General features: G+C 44.0%; 1 protein-coding gene across 2 annotated transcripts; it reads right to left on the reverse strand.

Moving 5' to 3' along the window:
* Positions 1-2,253: 2,253 nt before the first annotated feature.
* mtmr7b (myotubularin related protein 7b) lies at positions 2,254-14,075 on the reverse strand. 2 transcript variants are annotated; one of them, XM_060916748.1, is made up of 14 exons: positions 13,804-14,075; positions 11,602-11,721; positions 11,255-11,417; positions 10,940-11,097; positions 10,735-10,863; positions 10,475-10,609; positions 10,259-10,391; positions 9,958-10,067; positions 6,742-6,867; positions 6,479-6,528; positions 4,875-5,075; positions 4,659-4,793; positions 4,361-4,487; positions 2,254-3,924 (listed from the first exon to the last, which is right to left on the reverse strand). In XM_060916748.1, the coding sequence occupies exons 1-14, from the start codon at positions 13,825-13,827 to the stop codon at positions 3,589-3,591; spliced, it is 1,947 nt and encodes a 648-aa protein (XP_060772731.1). In that variant the 5' UTR covers positions 13,828-14,075; the 3' UTR covers positions 2,254-3,588. The 2 variants fall into 2 exon arrangements, with proteins under 2 accessions (XP_060772731.1, XP_060772732.1); XM_060916749.1 differs by having other exon boundaries at positions 3,784-3,924; positions 4,333-4,487.
* Between the last annotated feature and the right edge of the window lie 4,196 nt (positions 14,076-18,271).

Below are 18,271 nucleotides of genomic sequence, written 5' to 3' on the forward strand. Positions count from 1 at the left end.
ATGTTTAAATCATCTGCTGGTGCGTTGAGGAGTGTTTTCAAAAAGAAGAAACGTCATCCAAGGAGCACAAGCTGAACAGTCATAGGCTACGCTCCAAACCGTTTCCAGACAAGTCACGTGTGAAAGTGTCCGATAAGTGTACACCTACTGTACGTCATCTTGTTTTGTTGCATACGCTGGGCATGTCCATTTTATAGAGTTTGTGTTTTTGGTGTCCCAAACTGTTTCACAGCCACCTCGATGCAGAAACCGTGTCTGTACTGTGTACAATCGTCCAGCTTTTCTTCTGGTACTAACGGGTAGGTTTCCGTTTCCACTGCAGGACTCCTATCAGGAACGCAGGAGGAACGTTTTACCTCCTGCTCCATTTTGCACCTAAATTGCCAGTTTTCTGGAACGGTTCAGGAAATGTCAGTTTCTCGTTTAAGATCCCCTTAGTTCCAGGGAAACTTTGTCAGAAACATATATTGTGTACCAATAATCTTAAATTTGGTCTCATCGTATAATTTCACAAGCGTTTTGGTCTCCAGGTGCCAGAAAAAATTTCATCCTGCTCAGGCTCGCAGGGGAAAGTGGTGCTTGAAAGTTTGTGAACCCTTTAGAATTTTCTGCATAAATATGACCTAAAACATCAGATTTTCACACAAGTCCTAAAAGTAGATAAAGAGAACCCAGTTAAACAAATGAGACAAAAATATTATACTTGGTCATTTATTTATTGAGGAAAATGATCCATTATTACATATGTGTGGCAAAAGAGCAGGGATCTATCAAAGTCTGACCTTCACAACACGTTTGTGGAAGTGTATCATGGCACGAGCAAAGGAGATTTCTGAGGACCTCAGAAAAAGCGTTGTTGATGCTCATCAGGCTGGAAAAGATTACAAAACCATCTCTAAAGAGTTTGGACTCCACCAATCCACAGTCAGACAGATTGTGTACAAATGGAGGAAATTCAAGACCATTGTTACCCTCCCCAGGAGTGGTCGACCAACAAAGATCACTCCAAGAGCAAGGCGTGTAATAGTCGGCGAGGTCACAAAGGACCCCAGGGTAACTTCTAAGCAACTGAAGGCCTCTCTCACATTGGCTAATGTTCATGAGTCCACCATCAGAAGAACTCTGAACAACAATGGTGTGCATGACAGGGTTGCAAGGAGAAAGCCACTGCTCTCCTAAAAGAACATTGCTGCTCGTCTGCAGTTTGCTAAAGATCACGTGGACAAGCCAGAAGGCTATTGGAAAAATGTTTTGTGGACGGATGAGACCAAAATAGAACATTTTGGTTTAAATGAGAAGCGTTATGTTTGGAGAAAGGAAAACACTGCATTCCAGCATAAGAACCTTATCCCATCTGTGAAACATGGTGGTGGTAGTATCATGGTTTGGGCCTGTTTTGCTGCATCTGGGTCAGGATGGCTTGCCATCATTGATGGAACAATGAATTCTGAATTATACCAGCCAATTCTAAAGGAAAATGTCAGGACATCTGTCCATGAACTGAATCTCAAGAGAAGGTGGGTCATGCAGCAAGACAACGACCCTAAGCACACAAGTCGTTCTACCAAAGAACGGTTAAAGAAGAATAAAGTTAATGTTTTGGAACGGCCAAGTCAAAGTTCTGACCTTAATCCAATGGAAATGTTGTGGAAGGACCTGAAGCGAGCAGTTCATGTGAGGAAACCCACCAACATCCCAGAGTTGAAGCTGTTCTGTACGGAGGAATGGGCTAAAATTCCTCCAAGCCGGTGTGCAGGACTGATCAACAGTTACCGCAAACGTTTAGTTGCAGTTATTGCTGCACAAGGAAGGGGGTCACACCAGATACTGAAAGCAAATATTGGATCATTTTCCTCAATAAATAAATGACCAAGTATAATATTTTTGTCTCATTTGTTTAACTGGGTTCTCTTTATCTACTTTTAGGACTTGTGTGAAAATCTGATGATGTTTTAGGTCATATTTATGCAGAAATATAGAAAATTCTAAAGGGTTCACAAACTTTCAAGCACCACTGTACATCCGCAGCAAAAAGTTCATATCGATAAATCAAATTTAATCTTGATGTAGTTCCTCTCAGGAAGGTAACAACCGGGCGGAACGGTTCCTACTAATCCTGCATCATCCCTTCGAAGTCCCCGCCGTAGGTTTTATCCTCCGATGAAGTTTAAATGTTTGGGTGAGAAATCCCTGTCAGAAGCACAATAACTCAAACGTGTTGTATAGTGAATATGAAATTTATTCTACTGTTGTACAGTGTTTTACATACGATTTAACAGACCTAAAACTTCGCACAGTACTGTATTGGAGTATGTATAAAGTCTGGAAAGTTTCCTCGTTCCAAACTTGGAGGCTTGCAGCCCTTATTTACACTCGGGTTGGAAAAAAGTCCTGTAGGGTTCAGGGCACCATTTGCGGAAAGGGTGAAAGGGGTCGACTGAGCTTTGGTGGTTATGTGTGTATGTTTATGTAGATAATATCTGATTTAAAATATGAAATGCAGAAGATGATCAAAGCTGAAATGATCTAATTTGCACAATGTTCCCTTGATCCCAAATGTATTTAATCAACCGATGTGTATTTGTTCTTCACTTTAGCACTGAAGTGAACATGTTTTGCTGAGGTAAAAGGTTTAAAAAAAAAACATAGCCAAACATCCCCAATCCATTGGTTTCCGTTATAATGAGAACCGGCTTAAGGTTTTCCATCAGGAACAATCTGAAACATCAAATTCATACGCAATTCAACAACCATCAGAAACGCGCTGAACCTGTTCGGAACTCGACGACGTGTCTAATCAGGAAGGTGCTATTTGCACTCGGGTGTCTGTAGCCAACCAGCATAGTAAACCCAACCTGGTTATGAATAGCTGATGTATGACTATTCTCACCCAGACACAAATATTATGATTATTAATTTGAGCAGGGTGGGGTACTGGGAAAATTGTGTACTTTTGATTGATCTCTAAACCATTTATTAAACTAATATTTAAATAAAGGCGGCACGGTGGTGTAGTGGTTAGCGCTGTCGCCTCACAGCAAGAAGGTCCGGGTTCGAGCCCCGTGGCCGGCGAGGGACTTTCTGTGTGGAGTTTGCATGTTCTCCCCGTGTCCGCGTGGGTTTCCTCCGGGTGCTCCGGTTTCCCCCACAGTCCAAAGACATGCAGGTTAGGTTAACTGGTGACTCTAAATTGAGCGTAGGTGTGAATGTGAGTGTGAATGGTTATCTGTGTCTATGTGTCAGCCCTGTGATGACCTGGCGACTTGTCCAGGGTGTACCCCGCCTTTCGCCCGTAGTCAGCTGGGATAGGCTCCAGCTTGCCTGCGACCCTGTAGACCAGGATAAAGCGGCTAGAGATAATGAGATGAGATGAGATATTTAAATTTAAAAAAATCAGCACTGTTTTTGATAGTTCTGAAGACTCTGTGCTCATAAATATTTAGTCATAAAACAGTCATTTGAAAATAATATAAATAAATTAAAATACTATTTTTAACCCTTGTCTTAACCGACATCCTGCAATCCGATGACTGTCCAGTGATCAACTATACAGTTATCCTGTCTCTATTTTTTTTTATTTTAAATCTGTCAGGCGCTCGCATAAGCTGCCTCGTCCAGATGAGGGTCTTTTGCGTCATCGCACGAGCTGGAGGCGTGGCTGCTGAGGTCGGCGACGCCTGACTCGAGGTCGCTGCAGACAGAAAGGTCGTCAGCGTCGGTGGCTTTGGGGGTCGTGGGTGATTTCAGTGGTAGTGTGAAGTAGGACGGGGTGTGGCTTTCTGTCCCGGCAGCAGGGCAGATGCAGGTGGGGTAATCCTGAGGGTTGCCGACCTCGTTTCCTTTCAGCAGCGTCCGGTGCGAATGTTCAGTCGCTCTGTTGTTCTTCATTTTTCTCGTTTTGTTCTCGAGCAGCTGAGCAAGTCTCTACAGCGGGGCAGAGAATACGAGTTAGAGTAAAGCGTTTTATTTCATTCAGCACGTATGATCGTTAACACAAAAATCTGGAACCAAAAAGGGACAAAAAGTTTTACACACACACACGGGGTTCTGGTTCGGATCATCTAGACATATAGTTTTTAAGATCTGATTCCGTATGTTAACAAATTTTCCTTTCAAATGAGTGAGAGGTCACAGGAATTCTGTCTACAGTACAGTAGCACTGAGGATGAGCTTGAACACCAAGACATTACACGATTTCAGGTGTATTTATGTTCGTGAAGGCGGGACATACACATTCTAGACAGCATTTCATTGGATGCTAATGCAGTACGTGGCAGCCCAGGGGGCGTGGCTAACTGTAAACGTGTGTTTTTACGAAGCGAGTATGTATGCCTTGTCCATCGTCGTTCTCCCGTGGTACCTCCTGGTGGGTGTTAAGCTCCTCCTCCAGCTGCTGTGACTCCTCCTTCACGGCGGTCAGCCAATCAGAAGGTGACTGATGCGAGGCCCTGCCCCTTTCCACAGAACTGTACATGCCTTTCCAGAATCTGGAGTCACACGCAGGATAAACGTTTAATTTTAAAACAATGGATACAGTTTCTCAGCTTAACGTTAGTTGATCCCAGGTAGCTGTGAGATATTTTTAGCCATTAGCGAGCTACTGAAGGCTACAGCAAGGTGTTAAAATCTTTTCTTTTCTTTTGGGAGAAGGCACTCACTTGAAGCAGTAGGGCGTGGTCAGGGGTCTCAACACGCCCTGAGTCTGACTGTGGTCTGATCTGTACAGAGGATTGATAAACTCGGATCTGTTCTCCCAAAGACACGGCCAGAGCGAGTGAGTCCGCTCGCGCATCCTACACACACACACACACACACGGGTCAACATTCCGGTTGCTCAGTTTGTTGGAATCTTATTTTCACATGAACGTTCGGACCTCAGGTCCCGGCGCTCTCTCTGGCTGTTGCCGATGAAGTTGCCGTACTGGCAGGAGTGGACGTGTGTGTGCAGCTGAAGGAGGAAGCGCTCGTTAAACTCAAAGGCGCAGGGGAACTGCTCCATCAGCTGCCAAACACACTCCAGGAACTGGTCCAGAACAGGGGACACCTCTTTAGGATCTCCGTCCAGGTGAGCGTACCTGCAGGGTGAAGAAAAAAAGTTCCACATGACTGCGTTACACTCCGGTATGTAAAGTTCATTATGTTTCTTTTTAATATTAAGTGAAAAAAAATTTTTTACTTCATGCTTTTGATTTAATGCATTTCAGAAGGAAAAAAAAATCTACTTCCTGTGCTCTACATACAGGAGGAAAGGAAAGAAAGTTCTGACCTGTAGAAGTTTTAAATGTACAGTTATTTACACATTTCAATGTACAGATGTTTATATATCCAGGTGTTTTGATTTCAGTAGGCAGATATTTAGATATGCAGATGTTTCAAATGTACAGTTTACGTGTTGATGTGCAGATATTAATATGTACAGATGTTTAGATCATTTCCAAAGATGTTTAGACATACAGATATTTCGATGTCCACACATACAGATGTTTCGAATATACAGTTGTTTACATGCATCTGTGCAGATGTTTAGATGTGCAGGCATTAATACATACAGATGTTTAGGGGTTTGCTTTGATGTTTCAATTTCAGTTGTGCAGATGTGTAGGCAGATCTTTTGATGCACAAACGTTTTTGGATGTACAGATGTTTAGATGTGCACACGTTAATACGTACAGATGTTTAGAGGTACAGATGTTTTGATTTCAGTTGTACAGATGTTAAGACATACAGATTTTGATGTGCAGAGATACAGATGTTTCAAATGTACAGTTGTTTACATGTGTTGATGTTCAGATGTTGAGATGTACAGATGTTTCGATGTGCAGACATTAATACATACAGATGTATGGATGTTTGCATGGTTTAATGTACAGATTTTTTTATCTCATTTTTACAGATATTTAGACGTAGATATTCCGATGCGCAGACATACAGATGTTTCAAATGTACAGTTTACATGCGTCTGTGCAGATGTTTAGACGTGCAGACGTTAATATGTACAGATGTTTACATCTTTAGATGTACAGATGCTTTGATGTTTCAATTTCAGCTGTGCAGATGTGTAAGCAAATGTTTTGATGTACAAATGTTTTTGGATGTACAGACGTTTAGATGTGCAGACATTAATACGTACAGATGTTTCGATTTCAGTTGTATGGACGTTAAGACAGACAGATATTTTGATGTGCAGAGATGCAGATGTTTCAAATGTACAGTTGTTTACATGTGTTGATGCGCAGATGTTTCGATGGGCAGATATTAACACATACAAATGTATGGATGTTTTGCATGTTTTAACGTACAGATGTTTGGACGTACAGATATTCTGATGTGCAGACATACAGATGTTTCGAATGTGCAGACGTTAATAAGTACAGATGTTTAGAGGTACGGATGTTTACGTCTTTTAGATGTACAGATGTTTTTGATGTTTCAATTTCAGTTGCGCAGATGTGTAGACAGATGTTTTGGATGTACAAACCTGTGTGAGAACTTGTGTCCAAACGACACCCAGTCTTTCTCTATCAGCACCTACAGACACACAGCCAGATGTTATATGAGAGCAATGCTCACTGATCCAAACCACATATATAAAAACACCGAGTGGGAGGGGCTAGAAATGACACACGCTGAGTGGGCGGAGCTTCATCTTCATTAACATGGTGTTTGAGTGCTATAGTGATGTTTGTGGTGCGTTATGTCGCAGATGTTGGCGTGTTTATCCCGTGTCGTCGGCGTTATTACCATGAATCCTTTAATGGTTCTGTAGTACGGGTCCAAGAGCACGCTGGCTACGGAGCAGGTCTGAGCCGTACGATCCCATCCATCAGAGCAGTGTACCAACACACTCACCCCTTCCTCTGCTATAGCCTACACACACACACACACACACACACACACTCTTCATGTGGATTGTGTTGCACTTCCCGTTTTTAAACACAGCTTCACCAATCTGAGCTGAAACCTCAACCTTTGGTTAAATCTGAGATCACTTCTTCCCTTTAAAAGAGAAAAGTCATTGCGCTCAGTGAAACCTCCTCATCTGACCCGAGAGAAACATGAACTTCTGCAGTTTACTGAAAATGATTCCAGTCTCGGCTGAAAGTAACGGAGTGAGCGTTAATCGGTTTACTGTGAAACTAAATAAAAGTGGCATCAGTGAAATCATGATTATCTTTCAAGCAGGTTTACAGTTTGGTGCAGAAGTGGAGAGTAACGAAGTACATTTACTTGAGTACTGTATTTAAGTACACTTCGAGTATCTGTACTTTACTTGAGTATTTTTTTTTTTGGAAACTTATGACTTTAACTTCACTACATTTGAAAGGCAAATATCATATTTTTAACTCCACTATGTTTCTATCAGGTCCTCGTTACTATGAAGCAGCCTTGAAAGTGGATGTTTTTTTCTTTTCTTTTCTAAAATGTGATTGATTTTTTCGCAGGCGACACTGAGACAGCCGATCAGTAATCACTAGGGTCACGTCACATCCATAGACTGTATAAAATCAAGTTCGATGATTTCTCAGCAGCGTTATTTAAACACGATCAGTTGATGGCAGAATGGAAGGAGGCGGTTCTTCTGGGGAATGCACGCACCCACGGCCCATGAACCCATGTTTCAGTTTTCTGAAAGGAATAAACAGTCGTTTAATTTTAAATATTTGCCGAAAACGAACCACATCACGGCCTACAAAACTCGCCATCCGACCTGCGGGAGCATATTGAGGTATATAAACGTTTTATTCCAAGAGAAAGCTTTCAACGAAGTTGTCTGTACTTTTAGAGCTAGCGATAACGTTGCAATAGCTATGCGGTCTGGTTAGTCACATGACTTTCTATGGCTTTGCCCGCCAAGTTGCCATCGCCTTGTCCACAGCTAACGTTAACACATAGCTAGTTAACTTGGACACTGTTAGTTAGCATGTAAAAACGGAGTTACGCTAACATGAATAACGTTAACTTATCTGAAGTCCTTTCAGAAATATGTTTGAGCATAATCTTGCCAAATAAACAGAATGTAGAAATGTTTCTTTTCTAGTAGCGTTAGCTACCCAATATGACTAAGAGTTTGAAAAGAGTTTGCTAGAAGTCAGGTGGAGTTTCACTGACTAGCTAGCTTAACATTAAACCACCATGATGGCACAGCACGCATTCATTTTGTGAATTCACATTTCTGTCTTTGGTAACGGCGTTAGGTTTTGTAAACGTTGTGGCAATAATACAACAATGCATTGACAGAAAATGTACTTTTAATACTTAAGTATTTTTAAAAGCAAGCGCTTCAGTAAAAATGTAACTGGACAATTTTCACTTGTATCGGAGTAACATCTGACCAGTGGGATCTGTACTTTGACTTAAGTAATGAAGTTGGGTACTTTGTCCACCTCTGGTTTGGTGTGACGTCAGTAACGCATAAAAACTAATTTAATCCGAGTTAAAGTCTTATTTATCGTCTTACTGCACAAAACCTAGTCTAAATCTTCATTTATTTATAAAAACGTGACAGATTTAAGCTAAGGCTGTTTATCTCATGGAGCTCTGAAGTGTTAAAGGGCTGATGACACGAACATGACTCTATGCAATTTCTTAAATAAACTATACAACATGGCAAACATGTTAGATTTCTGTTATAATTACGTGAAAAGAAGCTGTTGTTACGCGAATATCCAACTTTTAATTGCACAGCGCAAGAAAACTGGGTCCGTGGCTCGCGGCCATGTTGTGACGTCAGCGGAAGAAAACGCTCTGGTTCACTGGCTGTTCTACTCTGGTTCTACTCAATGGAAATGGCGCATGAAAACGCCGGTGAACTCTCTAGTGCTAGCTCTTCCTCTTCTGGGAGTCTAGAATTGTGTTGATCTCTTCCGAATAGAATCTATGATAGCCTACCCTCTTTACCCTTTGCCTCTCGTTGCTAGGCGGCAGTTACATGAAAGCCGCAAGCTTTCACAAGCAAATACAGGACTGATATCACGCCGACTTTATGATTACATTTATGATTATCATGTAGAATCTATAGCTCTACGTACCTTTATCTTATGTCGTTTCACAACACATGTTCTGACAGGAGGACTGTCTTTGGATCCGGCATAGCTACTAGTAGACCCTCTCCGGAATACTGGCAGTGTTGCCAGATTGGGAGGTTTCCCGCCCAGCTGGGCTGTTTCAAGTGCATTTTGGTGGGTTTTGAACATATTTTGGGCTGGAAAACGTCAGCAGTATCTGTTGCCAGATACTGCTGACGTTTTCCAGCCCAAAATATGTTCAAAACCCACCAAAATGCACTTGAAACAGCCCAACTGGGCGGGAAACCTCCCAATCTGCCAACACTGTGTAGGCACTGCTGATGGTAGTAACACACGTTTGTGCTGAACTGAACACCCAAGATATTCCTTTAAGCTGGGAAGGGTGTCAAAACAATCCAAATCGAAGTGTTCAGAGCACAGGACGGATGTTGGTGAGGGCTCCCACTTGTCACGAGTGCGCCTGACTTGCTTCACCCACTTCGCATGCAGCTCGGGATCTCTGGGAAACTTGAATAAACTTACCCCATCCTTGTGGGTTTTGGAGCAAAAGCCGGCAACACAACGTGAAGGCATAATAACTATATATGTATATGTGTATAATAAAAATACTAATAATGATAAACTGAACACCTGTTGCATCAACAACAAACTGGTAAGTGAGGAGGAAGGTTCTTTCGCTGACGTCATATAGCTCCTCCTCCTTTTTCGTCTCCTGGGTGCTGCAGCCCCGTCAAATTTGCCCAAATAGCTGCTTTTTTTATCATAACTTGTAAAATAGGCGCCTTCGTGAATTAATATATGGATCATCGGGAATTACTTTTTATGTTATAAAACATCGCCAAAGATGTCAAAAACGTGTCATCAGCACTTTAATAGACCAGTCTTAGTCACTACACACACACACACACACACACACACTGCTGGTGTGTACCTTGGCGATGAAGACTCCGGCGTCCAGCACTGCTTTGATGTGTTTGAGCCACCCGGAATTCTCCAGACCCCACAGGAAGTCTCCCATCGACGGAGACCTGAGATCACCGACTGCAACAGAGAACCGACGGCGTTGATTCATTTTCTATAACAGCAGTTTGTACTCGTGATCGTTTCTATAGCGACGGCTCACTGATATGGACTCGTACGTCCGAATCAAACGCTCCGGGACGTGCTGTTATAGGAAAACGATCGACTTGCGGGCGCGAACAGAAACTCATTGTTTTGATGTCACTACACACCCTCGATGAGTTTCTGCTGGCTGCTCCTCATCACGTGGATGTTCTCGATGCCGATGAACTGCAGGCGGATGTTCGTGTAGTGGTCCTCGTTCTCATAGCCTTTTCCTGCCGCCCGATTGGCCATCGCGTTCAGCTAGACACACACACACACACACTTCATATATTGAAAGTATAAATATAGCTTTTACACACTAATGCATTTCCGTGAGCCCTTACCTTCGGCCGTGTGTCCACCACGTACATGTACTCACTGGCGGGATTGGACTTCATGATGGCCTGCAGCATCTGTTCATCCTCCGGAGAACGAGTGCTGAAACCGGAGAGAGGCTGACTGCTGCGGCACACTGCAGCCTGGGGGGTGGGGAGGATAGAGAGGGGGGAATTTGAGACAGTTGGGTGTAAAGTCACTGATTTGTGCTCTGTAAAGTGCACTTTGTAGGCAGCATGGGGTGGATGAATGGAGAAATGGCACATACACCAGTGTCCCTGTGGAAGTAGGAGAGAACAGGAAGTCGCCCTCGGCTCCTGAATTTGGCGCTGCCCACGATAATGGCGGGAGATGCTGACTTCGGCACGAACAGCTCCGAGGGGTACGTATCGCACACCTGTCTCCCACACACAGAAGTAGTAGAAGAAAATACTTTTGGTGAATGGTAACATTACTCAGTACTCAGTACTCACTCTGTACTCGTGGTTGGCCGGAGTGACGTGCCAGAGGTTGCTGGGAATTCCCATCCGGCTAAACTCAGAACGCAGATCCAGGAAACTCCAGGCCTTTTCTCTTTCCTCTTTAGCCACGCTGGGCAAGTACGAGAAGCAGAAGAGCTCTCCGTAACGCTCTGAGAGGGGAAGATAGAATGAGAAACAGAGAGCTGAACTAGTTTTGTCGTTCCGTCATATGATCAGATCTGTGATTGGCTGCTCAGTTTCAGTGTAAGCTCCGCCCATTTTGACCTAATCACCTGCCAAAGTCAAGATTTCTGTGTGTGTCCTCACCTGGATGGGACAGGTGTGCGAGTGACTCCTGGACGTCCAGACATTCTCTCTCAAGTGGCAACACAAACTGAAACACCTGGAAGTTCTTACATCGTAGGATGAGATGACTTCCTGTGGGCGTGGCCGGGGTGCGATCGACACTACTGATCAGACTGTGCAGGAGCTAACACACACACACACACACACACACTACTCAGTGATTCTCATCATTACAGATATTCTGGAATGTTCCGTCACTCTACAGGAAGTTGGTGTAATTACAGGGAATCCTGACTTCCTGTTGCTTGTGCAACGAGTCCTGTGCCACATGACATGAAAGAGGATGTTAGTCAGTTTTTACTTCCTACCCACGTCTCTTTGCGTGTGTCCGAGTTCTCTACGAAGATGGTGTGTGTGGAGGAGAGGTACAGCGTCCCCACCGTGGACTTGCGGGGAGTCAGCCTGTCGATCAAACGCACGTTCTCCACCTGCCAGGACGCAGGAACACACAGGAAGCTCGATTTCACACGACACGATACAATTGTGACTGACAGAAGCTCGAACCTTCTGCATCACCACGTGAAATGAAACACTTTATTAACCTCAAGGACATTCACAATGAAAAAGTGACTTCAAATCTGAATGGATGGCAATCAAACAAGAAAACATGCTCAAAATAACAGTGAATAATGTCGTTAAAACTAATACTTCAAATCTTCAATAATTCAAATGTTCGTGATCGTTTCTATAGCGACGGCTCACTGATACGGACTTGGACGTCCGAATCAAACGCTCCGGGACGTGCTGTTATGGGAAAATGATCGACTTGCGGGTGCAAACAGAAGCTCATTGTTTTGATGATGTCACTACACACCCTCGATGAGTTTCTGCTGGCTGAAAACCAGCAAAAAAATAGCCAAAATATCATGAAAAAATATTTCAGGAACAAATATGAAAAATAGAAACGTAACAATACAACATAGAATGCATTACAAATATATTACATTTATGGTTAATGTCAATAAACAGGTAATATGTTAAAAAACATTCATAGTAATGACCTGAAATCATTTTGGAGTCGATGTAATAATAATAATAAAATAGGCACAAAAAAAGGATGGACTGATTCATGAATGAATTAATTAATTAATGAATGAAGGTAAAATAATAAATAAAATTTATTTAATAAATTTTATTTATTAAATAAATAAATTTAAATAAATTTAGTAAAATAAATTAATAAACAAGTAAACAAATCAAAATAAATACACCATTGAAGAGAAAAAAAACATTTATGAAAATAAATCAGACAGACAGGTCACGTGATCTCTGCAGCCAGTAGAATAAAAAGAGGATAATGAAGGGAGGGGTGGAGTAAGTGGGGGGGAGGGATGAGTGGGGAGGATGAGTGGGGGGGTGAGGGATGAGGGGGGTAAGAGATGAGAGGGGAGGGGGGGTGATAAGGGATGGGGTAAGAGATGAGAGGGGGTGATAAGGGATGGGGGGGTGATAAGGGATGGGGGTAAGAGATGAGAGGGGATGGGGTAAGAGATGAGGGGGTGATGGGGGGTAAGAGATGGGGGGTAAGAGATGAGAGGGGGTGATGGGGGTGATGGGGGGTAAGAGATGAGAGGGGGTGATGGGGGTAAGAGATGGGGGGGTAAGAGATGAGAGGGGGTGATGGGGGTAAGAGATGGGGGGGTAAGAGATGAGGGGGTGATGGGGTAAGAGATGAGAGGGGGGTAAGAGATGAGGGGGTAAGAGATGAGGGGTGATGGGGTAAGAGATGGGTAAGAGATGGGGGGTAAGAGATGGGGGGGTAAGAGATGAATAAGAGATGGGGTAAGAGATGAGGGGGGGTAAGAGATGGGGGAGTAAGAGATGGGGGAGTAAGAGATGAGGAGGGTGTAAGAGATGGGGGGTAAGAGATGGGTAAGAGATGGGGGGGTAAGAGATGGGGGGTAAGAGATGGGGGGGGTAAGAGATGGGGGGTGTAAGAGATGGGGGAGTAAGAGATGAGGGGGGTGTAAGAGATGGGGGGGTAAGAGATGAGGGGGGTGTAAGAGATGGGGGGGTAAGAGATGAGGGGGGTGTAAGAGATGGGGGGGTAAGAGATGAGGGGGGTGTAAGAGATGGGGGGGTAAGAGATGGGGGGTAAGAGATGAGGGGGGTAAGAGATGGGTAAGAGCTGGGGGGGTAAGAGCTGGGGGGGTAAGAGATGGGGGGTAAGAGATGAGGGGGTAAGAGATGGGGGGGTAAGAGATGGGTAAGAGATGAGGGGGGGTAAGAGATGAGGGGGGGTAAGAGATGGGTAAGAGATGAGGGGGGGTAAGAGATGAGGGGGGGTAAGAGATGGGTAAGAGATGAGGGGGGGTAAGGGGGGGGTAAGAGATGGGTAAGAGATGGGGGGGGGGGGGGGTTGAAGGTTGTGGGCTGCGAGCCAATAACGGCCTGTCGCTGCGCTCGTGCTGCCAGATGGCGCATTCTGTGCATCCACCCGGTTCCTGTAGACGCGTCAGAGCGCGAGAGCAGCCGGAATGCTGCTGCTGCTGCTGCGCGAGCTCCGGTACCTTCGGTGTTCTGATGTTCTCCATCCTCGCGCTCCACAGCTTCAATCCCGGGGATCACCGCGCGCGCCCCGTGTCCGACACCCCATCCGCGCGCGCTCTGCCTCTCAACGCGTTTAACGGAACCGGAAACGGCACTGCATATGAATATATATATATGTGTGTGTGTGTGTGTGTGTGTAGCCTATGTAAATGCGGCGCGTGCTGTTCCCTGCTCTCCCGGTTCCGTGTCGGAGTGACCGTGACTCCGCCGAGCCGAACACACCGCACGCGCCCGCACCGCAGAGACGCGAATTATTCTTCCGGGTTGCCAGATTGATGCTCTTTCAGCTGTAATGGCGGAACCGCAGTGTCGATATTCTACTGTTTACACAACAATTCCACCTTCATCCATTATCTGTAGCCGCTGATCCTGTGCAGGGTCGCAGGCAAACTGGAGCCGAGCCCAGCTGAGCAAGTCACCAGATCATCACAGGATACACCGACACATACAGTGGTGCTTGAAAGTTTGTGAACCCTTTAGAATGTTCTATATTTCTGCATAAATATGACCTAATATTACATATCTGTGAGTGGCAAAAGTATATGAATATTTGCTTTCAGTATCCGGTGTGACCCCCCTTAATTAAACGTTTGCGGTAACTGTTGATCAGTCCTGCACACCGGCTTGGAGGAATTTTAGCCCGTTCCTCCATACAGAACAGCTTCAACTCTGGGATGTTGGTGGGTTTCCTCACATGAACTGCTCGCTTCAGGTCCTTCCACAACATTTCGATTGGATTAAGCTCAGGACTTTGACTTGGCCATTCCAGAACATTAACTTTATTCTTCTTTAACCATTCTTTGGTAGAACGACTTGTGTGCTTAGGGTCGTTGTCTTGCTGCATGACCCACCTTCTCTTGAGATTCAGTTCATGGACAGATGTCCTGAGATTTTCCTTTAGAATTGGCTGGTATAATTCAGAATTCATTGTTCCATCAGTGATGGCAAACCGTCCTGGCCCAGATGCAGCAAAACAGGCCCAAACCATGATACTACCACCACCGTGTTTCACAGATGGGATAAGGTTCTTATGCTCAAATGCAGTGTTTTCCTTTCTCCAAACATAACGTTTCTCATTTAAACCAAACAGTTCTATTTTGGTCTCATCCATCCACAAAACATTTTTCCAATAGCCTTCTGGCTTGTCCACGTCATCTTTAGCAAACTGCAGATGAGCAGCAATGTTCTTTTTGGAGAGCAGTGGCTTTCTCCTTGCAACCCTGCCATGCACACCATTGTTGTTCAGTGTTCTCCTGAACATGAACATTAGCCAATGTGAGAGAGGCCTTCAGTTGCTTAGAAGTTCCCCTGGGGTCCTTTGTGACCTCGGCAACTATTACACGCCTTGCTCTTGGAGTGATCTTTATTGGTCGACCACTCCTGGGGAGGATAACAATGGTCTTGATTTCCCTCCATTTGTACACAATCTGTCTGACTGTGGATTGGTGGAGTCCAAACTCTTTAGAGATGGTTTTGTAACCTTTTCCAGCCTGATGAGCATCAACAATGCTTTTTCCTCGCTCAAGGGCACCTCAGCCCAAGGTCGTCCCATATTAACCTAACCTGCATGTCTTTGGATTGTGGGGGAAACCGGAGCACCCGGAGGAAACCCATGCAGACACGGGCAGAACATGCAAACTCCACACAGAAAGGCCCTTGCCGGCCGCTGGGTTCGAACCCAGAACCTTCTTGCTGTGAGGCGACCGTGCCAACCACTACACCACCGTGCCTTCCACAAACGTGTTGTGAAGATCAGACTTTGATAGATCCCTGTTCTTTAAATAAAACAGGGTGCCCACTCACACCTGATTGTCATCCCATTGATTGAAAACACCTGACTCGAATTTCACCTTCAAATTAACTGCTAATCCCAGAGGTTCACATACTTTTGCCACTCACAGATATGTAATATTGGATCATTTTCCTCAATAAATAAATGACCAAGTATAACATTTTTGTCTCATTTGTTTAACTGGGTTCTCTTTATCTACTTTTAGGACTTGTGTGAAAATCTGATGTTGTTTTAGGTCATATTTATGCAGAAATATAGAAAATTCTAAAGGGTTTACAAGCTTTCCACCACCACTGTACGGTCAATTTAGAGCCACCAATTAGTCTAACCTGCCTGTCTTTGGACTATGGGGGGAAACCAGAGGAAACTTGGACTCGAACCCAGAGCCTTCTTGCTGTGAGGCGATAGTGCTAACCACTACACCACCGTGCCGTACACACTTTATCAATAATTTTATTTCACGGTCACTCTGCACAGTGTTTACTGAGCTTTGTATTTAAACACCACCACCCCCAGAATGATCCGTTTCCATGGAAACAGATGAAGCTCATAGAAAGTGCCATTTTTGTCAGGTCATGGAGTAAACAACAACAAAGAAAAAAGAAAAACAACCTGAAGGCGAAAGTGATAGCGGTATGGAAGAAAGGATGAATTAAACACTCACTCACTGCTGTCCTTGTCACCGGTGACAATTGGTAACCCTGTCGGCTTGTCGGTTGTGTCATCTGTGGCGTCTGGCCTCAGCTCTTTCTGCAAGCTTCATCTCAACCAGTGCTTTGCCCTGTCTTAGTTTGTTTCACCATGCATCAAGTTTTGATGTTTCCTCGTACCAGTTTTTGCCAAATCCACAGATGTTCAGATCCTCTTTGGCACTTTTTCTTGGGTGCCCTCTGGACCTGGTTTCACTGGCTAATTCACCAATTAGGAGCTGTTTGGGAATTCGGTTGTTATCCATGCGACAGACATGGCCAAGCCAGCGTAGGCGGTTGGTTCTGATGGTGGTCTCTATGGTGGTGCAACTAGCTCTTCTTAGAACCTCCATGTTTGTGATATGTTGCCACCAACTGATTTTGAGTATGTGCCATAGTGATCTTTGGTGGTACATTTCCAGCATATGTAGGTGGTGGGCTAGGGTAGGCCATATTTCGCTGCCGTAGAGGAGTGTTGGCAATATGATGGCTTTGTAGACTGCCAGCTTGGTGTTGATTGATGGACCTTTTCTGTCAAAACATCTGGTAGCAAGAGAGCGAAAGGTACTGGCTGCTCTGAAGGCGAAAGTGATAGCGGTATGGAAGAAAGGATGAATTAAACAATTTGATAAATTAATGAAACAAAGACTTATCGGAAGAAAAGGGTGGAAATAAGACAGAAACAGGAAGTTCGAGAAAAACAAAAGCAAGAAAAAAAAGCACAGAAAAGTAAAAAAAAAAAAAAAGAGAAACCAAAAGAGAAAGAATAAAAATAGAGGAGTCAAATGAGGGGATGTGAGAGAGAAGAAAGTTAGCATCATCCCAAGATATTAAAGTGCTGTGAGTGTGATAGAAGTCTCATCTCATCTCATTATCTCTAGCCGCTTTATCCTGTTCTACAGGGTCGCAGGCAAGCTGGAGCCTATCCCAGCTGACTACGGGCGAAAGGCGGGGTACACCCTGGACAAGTCGCCAGGTCATCACAGGGCTGACACATAGACACAGACAACCATTCACACTCACATTCACACCTACGGTCAATTTAGAGTCACCAGTTAACCTAACCTGCATGTCTTTGGACTGTGGGGGAAACCGGAGCACCCGGAGGAAACCCACGCGGACACGGGGAGAACATGCAAACTCCACACAGAAAGGCCCTCGCCGGCCATGGGGCTTGAACCCGGACCTTCTTGCTGTGAGGCGACAGCGCTAACCATTACACCACCGTGCCGCCGTGATAGAAGTCACTAATAATAATAATAATAATAATAATGTCGAGGGATGTTTTTAGAGGTTATTAATAACATTTAAAACATAAAAGAAAGCTCAATGTGTTTCTGACTTCTGTAGGAGAAATATAGATAACTGTTCAGATAAAAATTGGAAATTTTCCTATCTGGCAACCTTAACTCCACTTCCGCGCATGCGCAGCTCGGTCGTGTGCAACGTTCGAAGTGCACACAATGACACGCAACGCTTTGCAGTGACCTTTAATAACAGACTCCATTATTATTTAATTACTAGTAACATTTACTCCTACTACTGTTACTACTACTACTACTACTAATAATAATAATAATAATAATAATTATTATTATTATTATTATTATTAATAGATAGATAGATAGATAGATAGATAGATAGATAGATAGATAGATAGATAGATCCTTTAATAATCCTTTACAGGAAATTACAGTGTCACAGCAGCACAACATTCAGACATCACATCACACATTACCTCACCGCAAACTCTAATAATTGAATACTACTATTAATAGGTTAAAATAGATAAATAAATAATAATACTAAAGCAGAAGGAGTGCAGTTACTTTTGTGCATTATAGAACCTTATAGCAGCTGGTATAAAGGACTTCCTGAATCTCTCTGTTTGACATATTGGTGCAATCAGTCTCTGACTGAAACTGCTATTGTTAACCACTTTCAGGG

This window comes from Neoarius graeffei, chromosome 3 (assembly GCF_027579695.1).
Source record: "Neoarius graeffei isolate fNeoGra1 chromosome 3, fNeoGra1.pri, whole genome shotgun sequence".
NCBI lineage: Eukaryota > Metazoa > Chordata > Actinopteri > Siluriformes > Ariidae > Neoarius > Neoarius graeffei.

Bases quoted from the DNA above. Each gene is read 5' to 3' on its own strand.
- mtmr7b (XM_060916748.1), bottom strand. From the start codon at position 13,827: ATGGAGAACATCAGAACACCGAAG. The intron at 11,418-11,601 runs GTAGGAAGTAAA...TGTGTGTGTTAG, and splicing joins ACACACGCAAAGAGACGTGG to CTCCTGCACAGTCTGATCAG. The intron at 4,794-4,874 runs GTCCGAACGTTC...GTGTGTGTGTAG, and splicing joins AGAGAGCGCCGGGACCTGAG to GATGCGCGAGCGGACTCACT.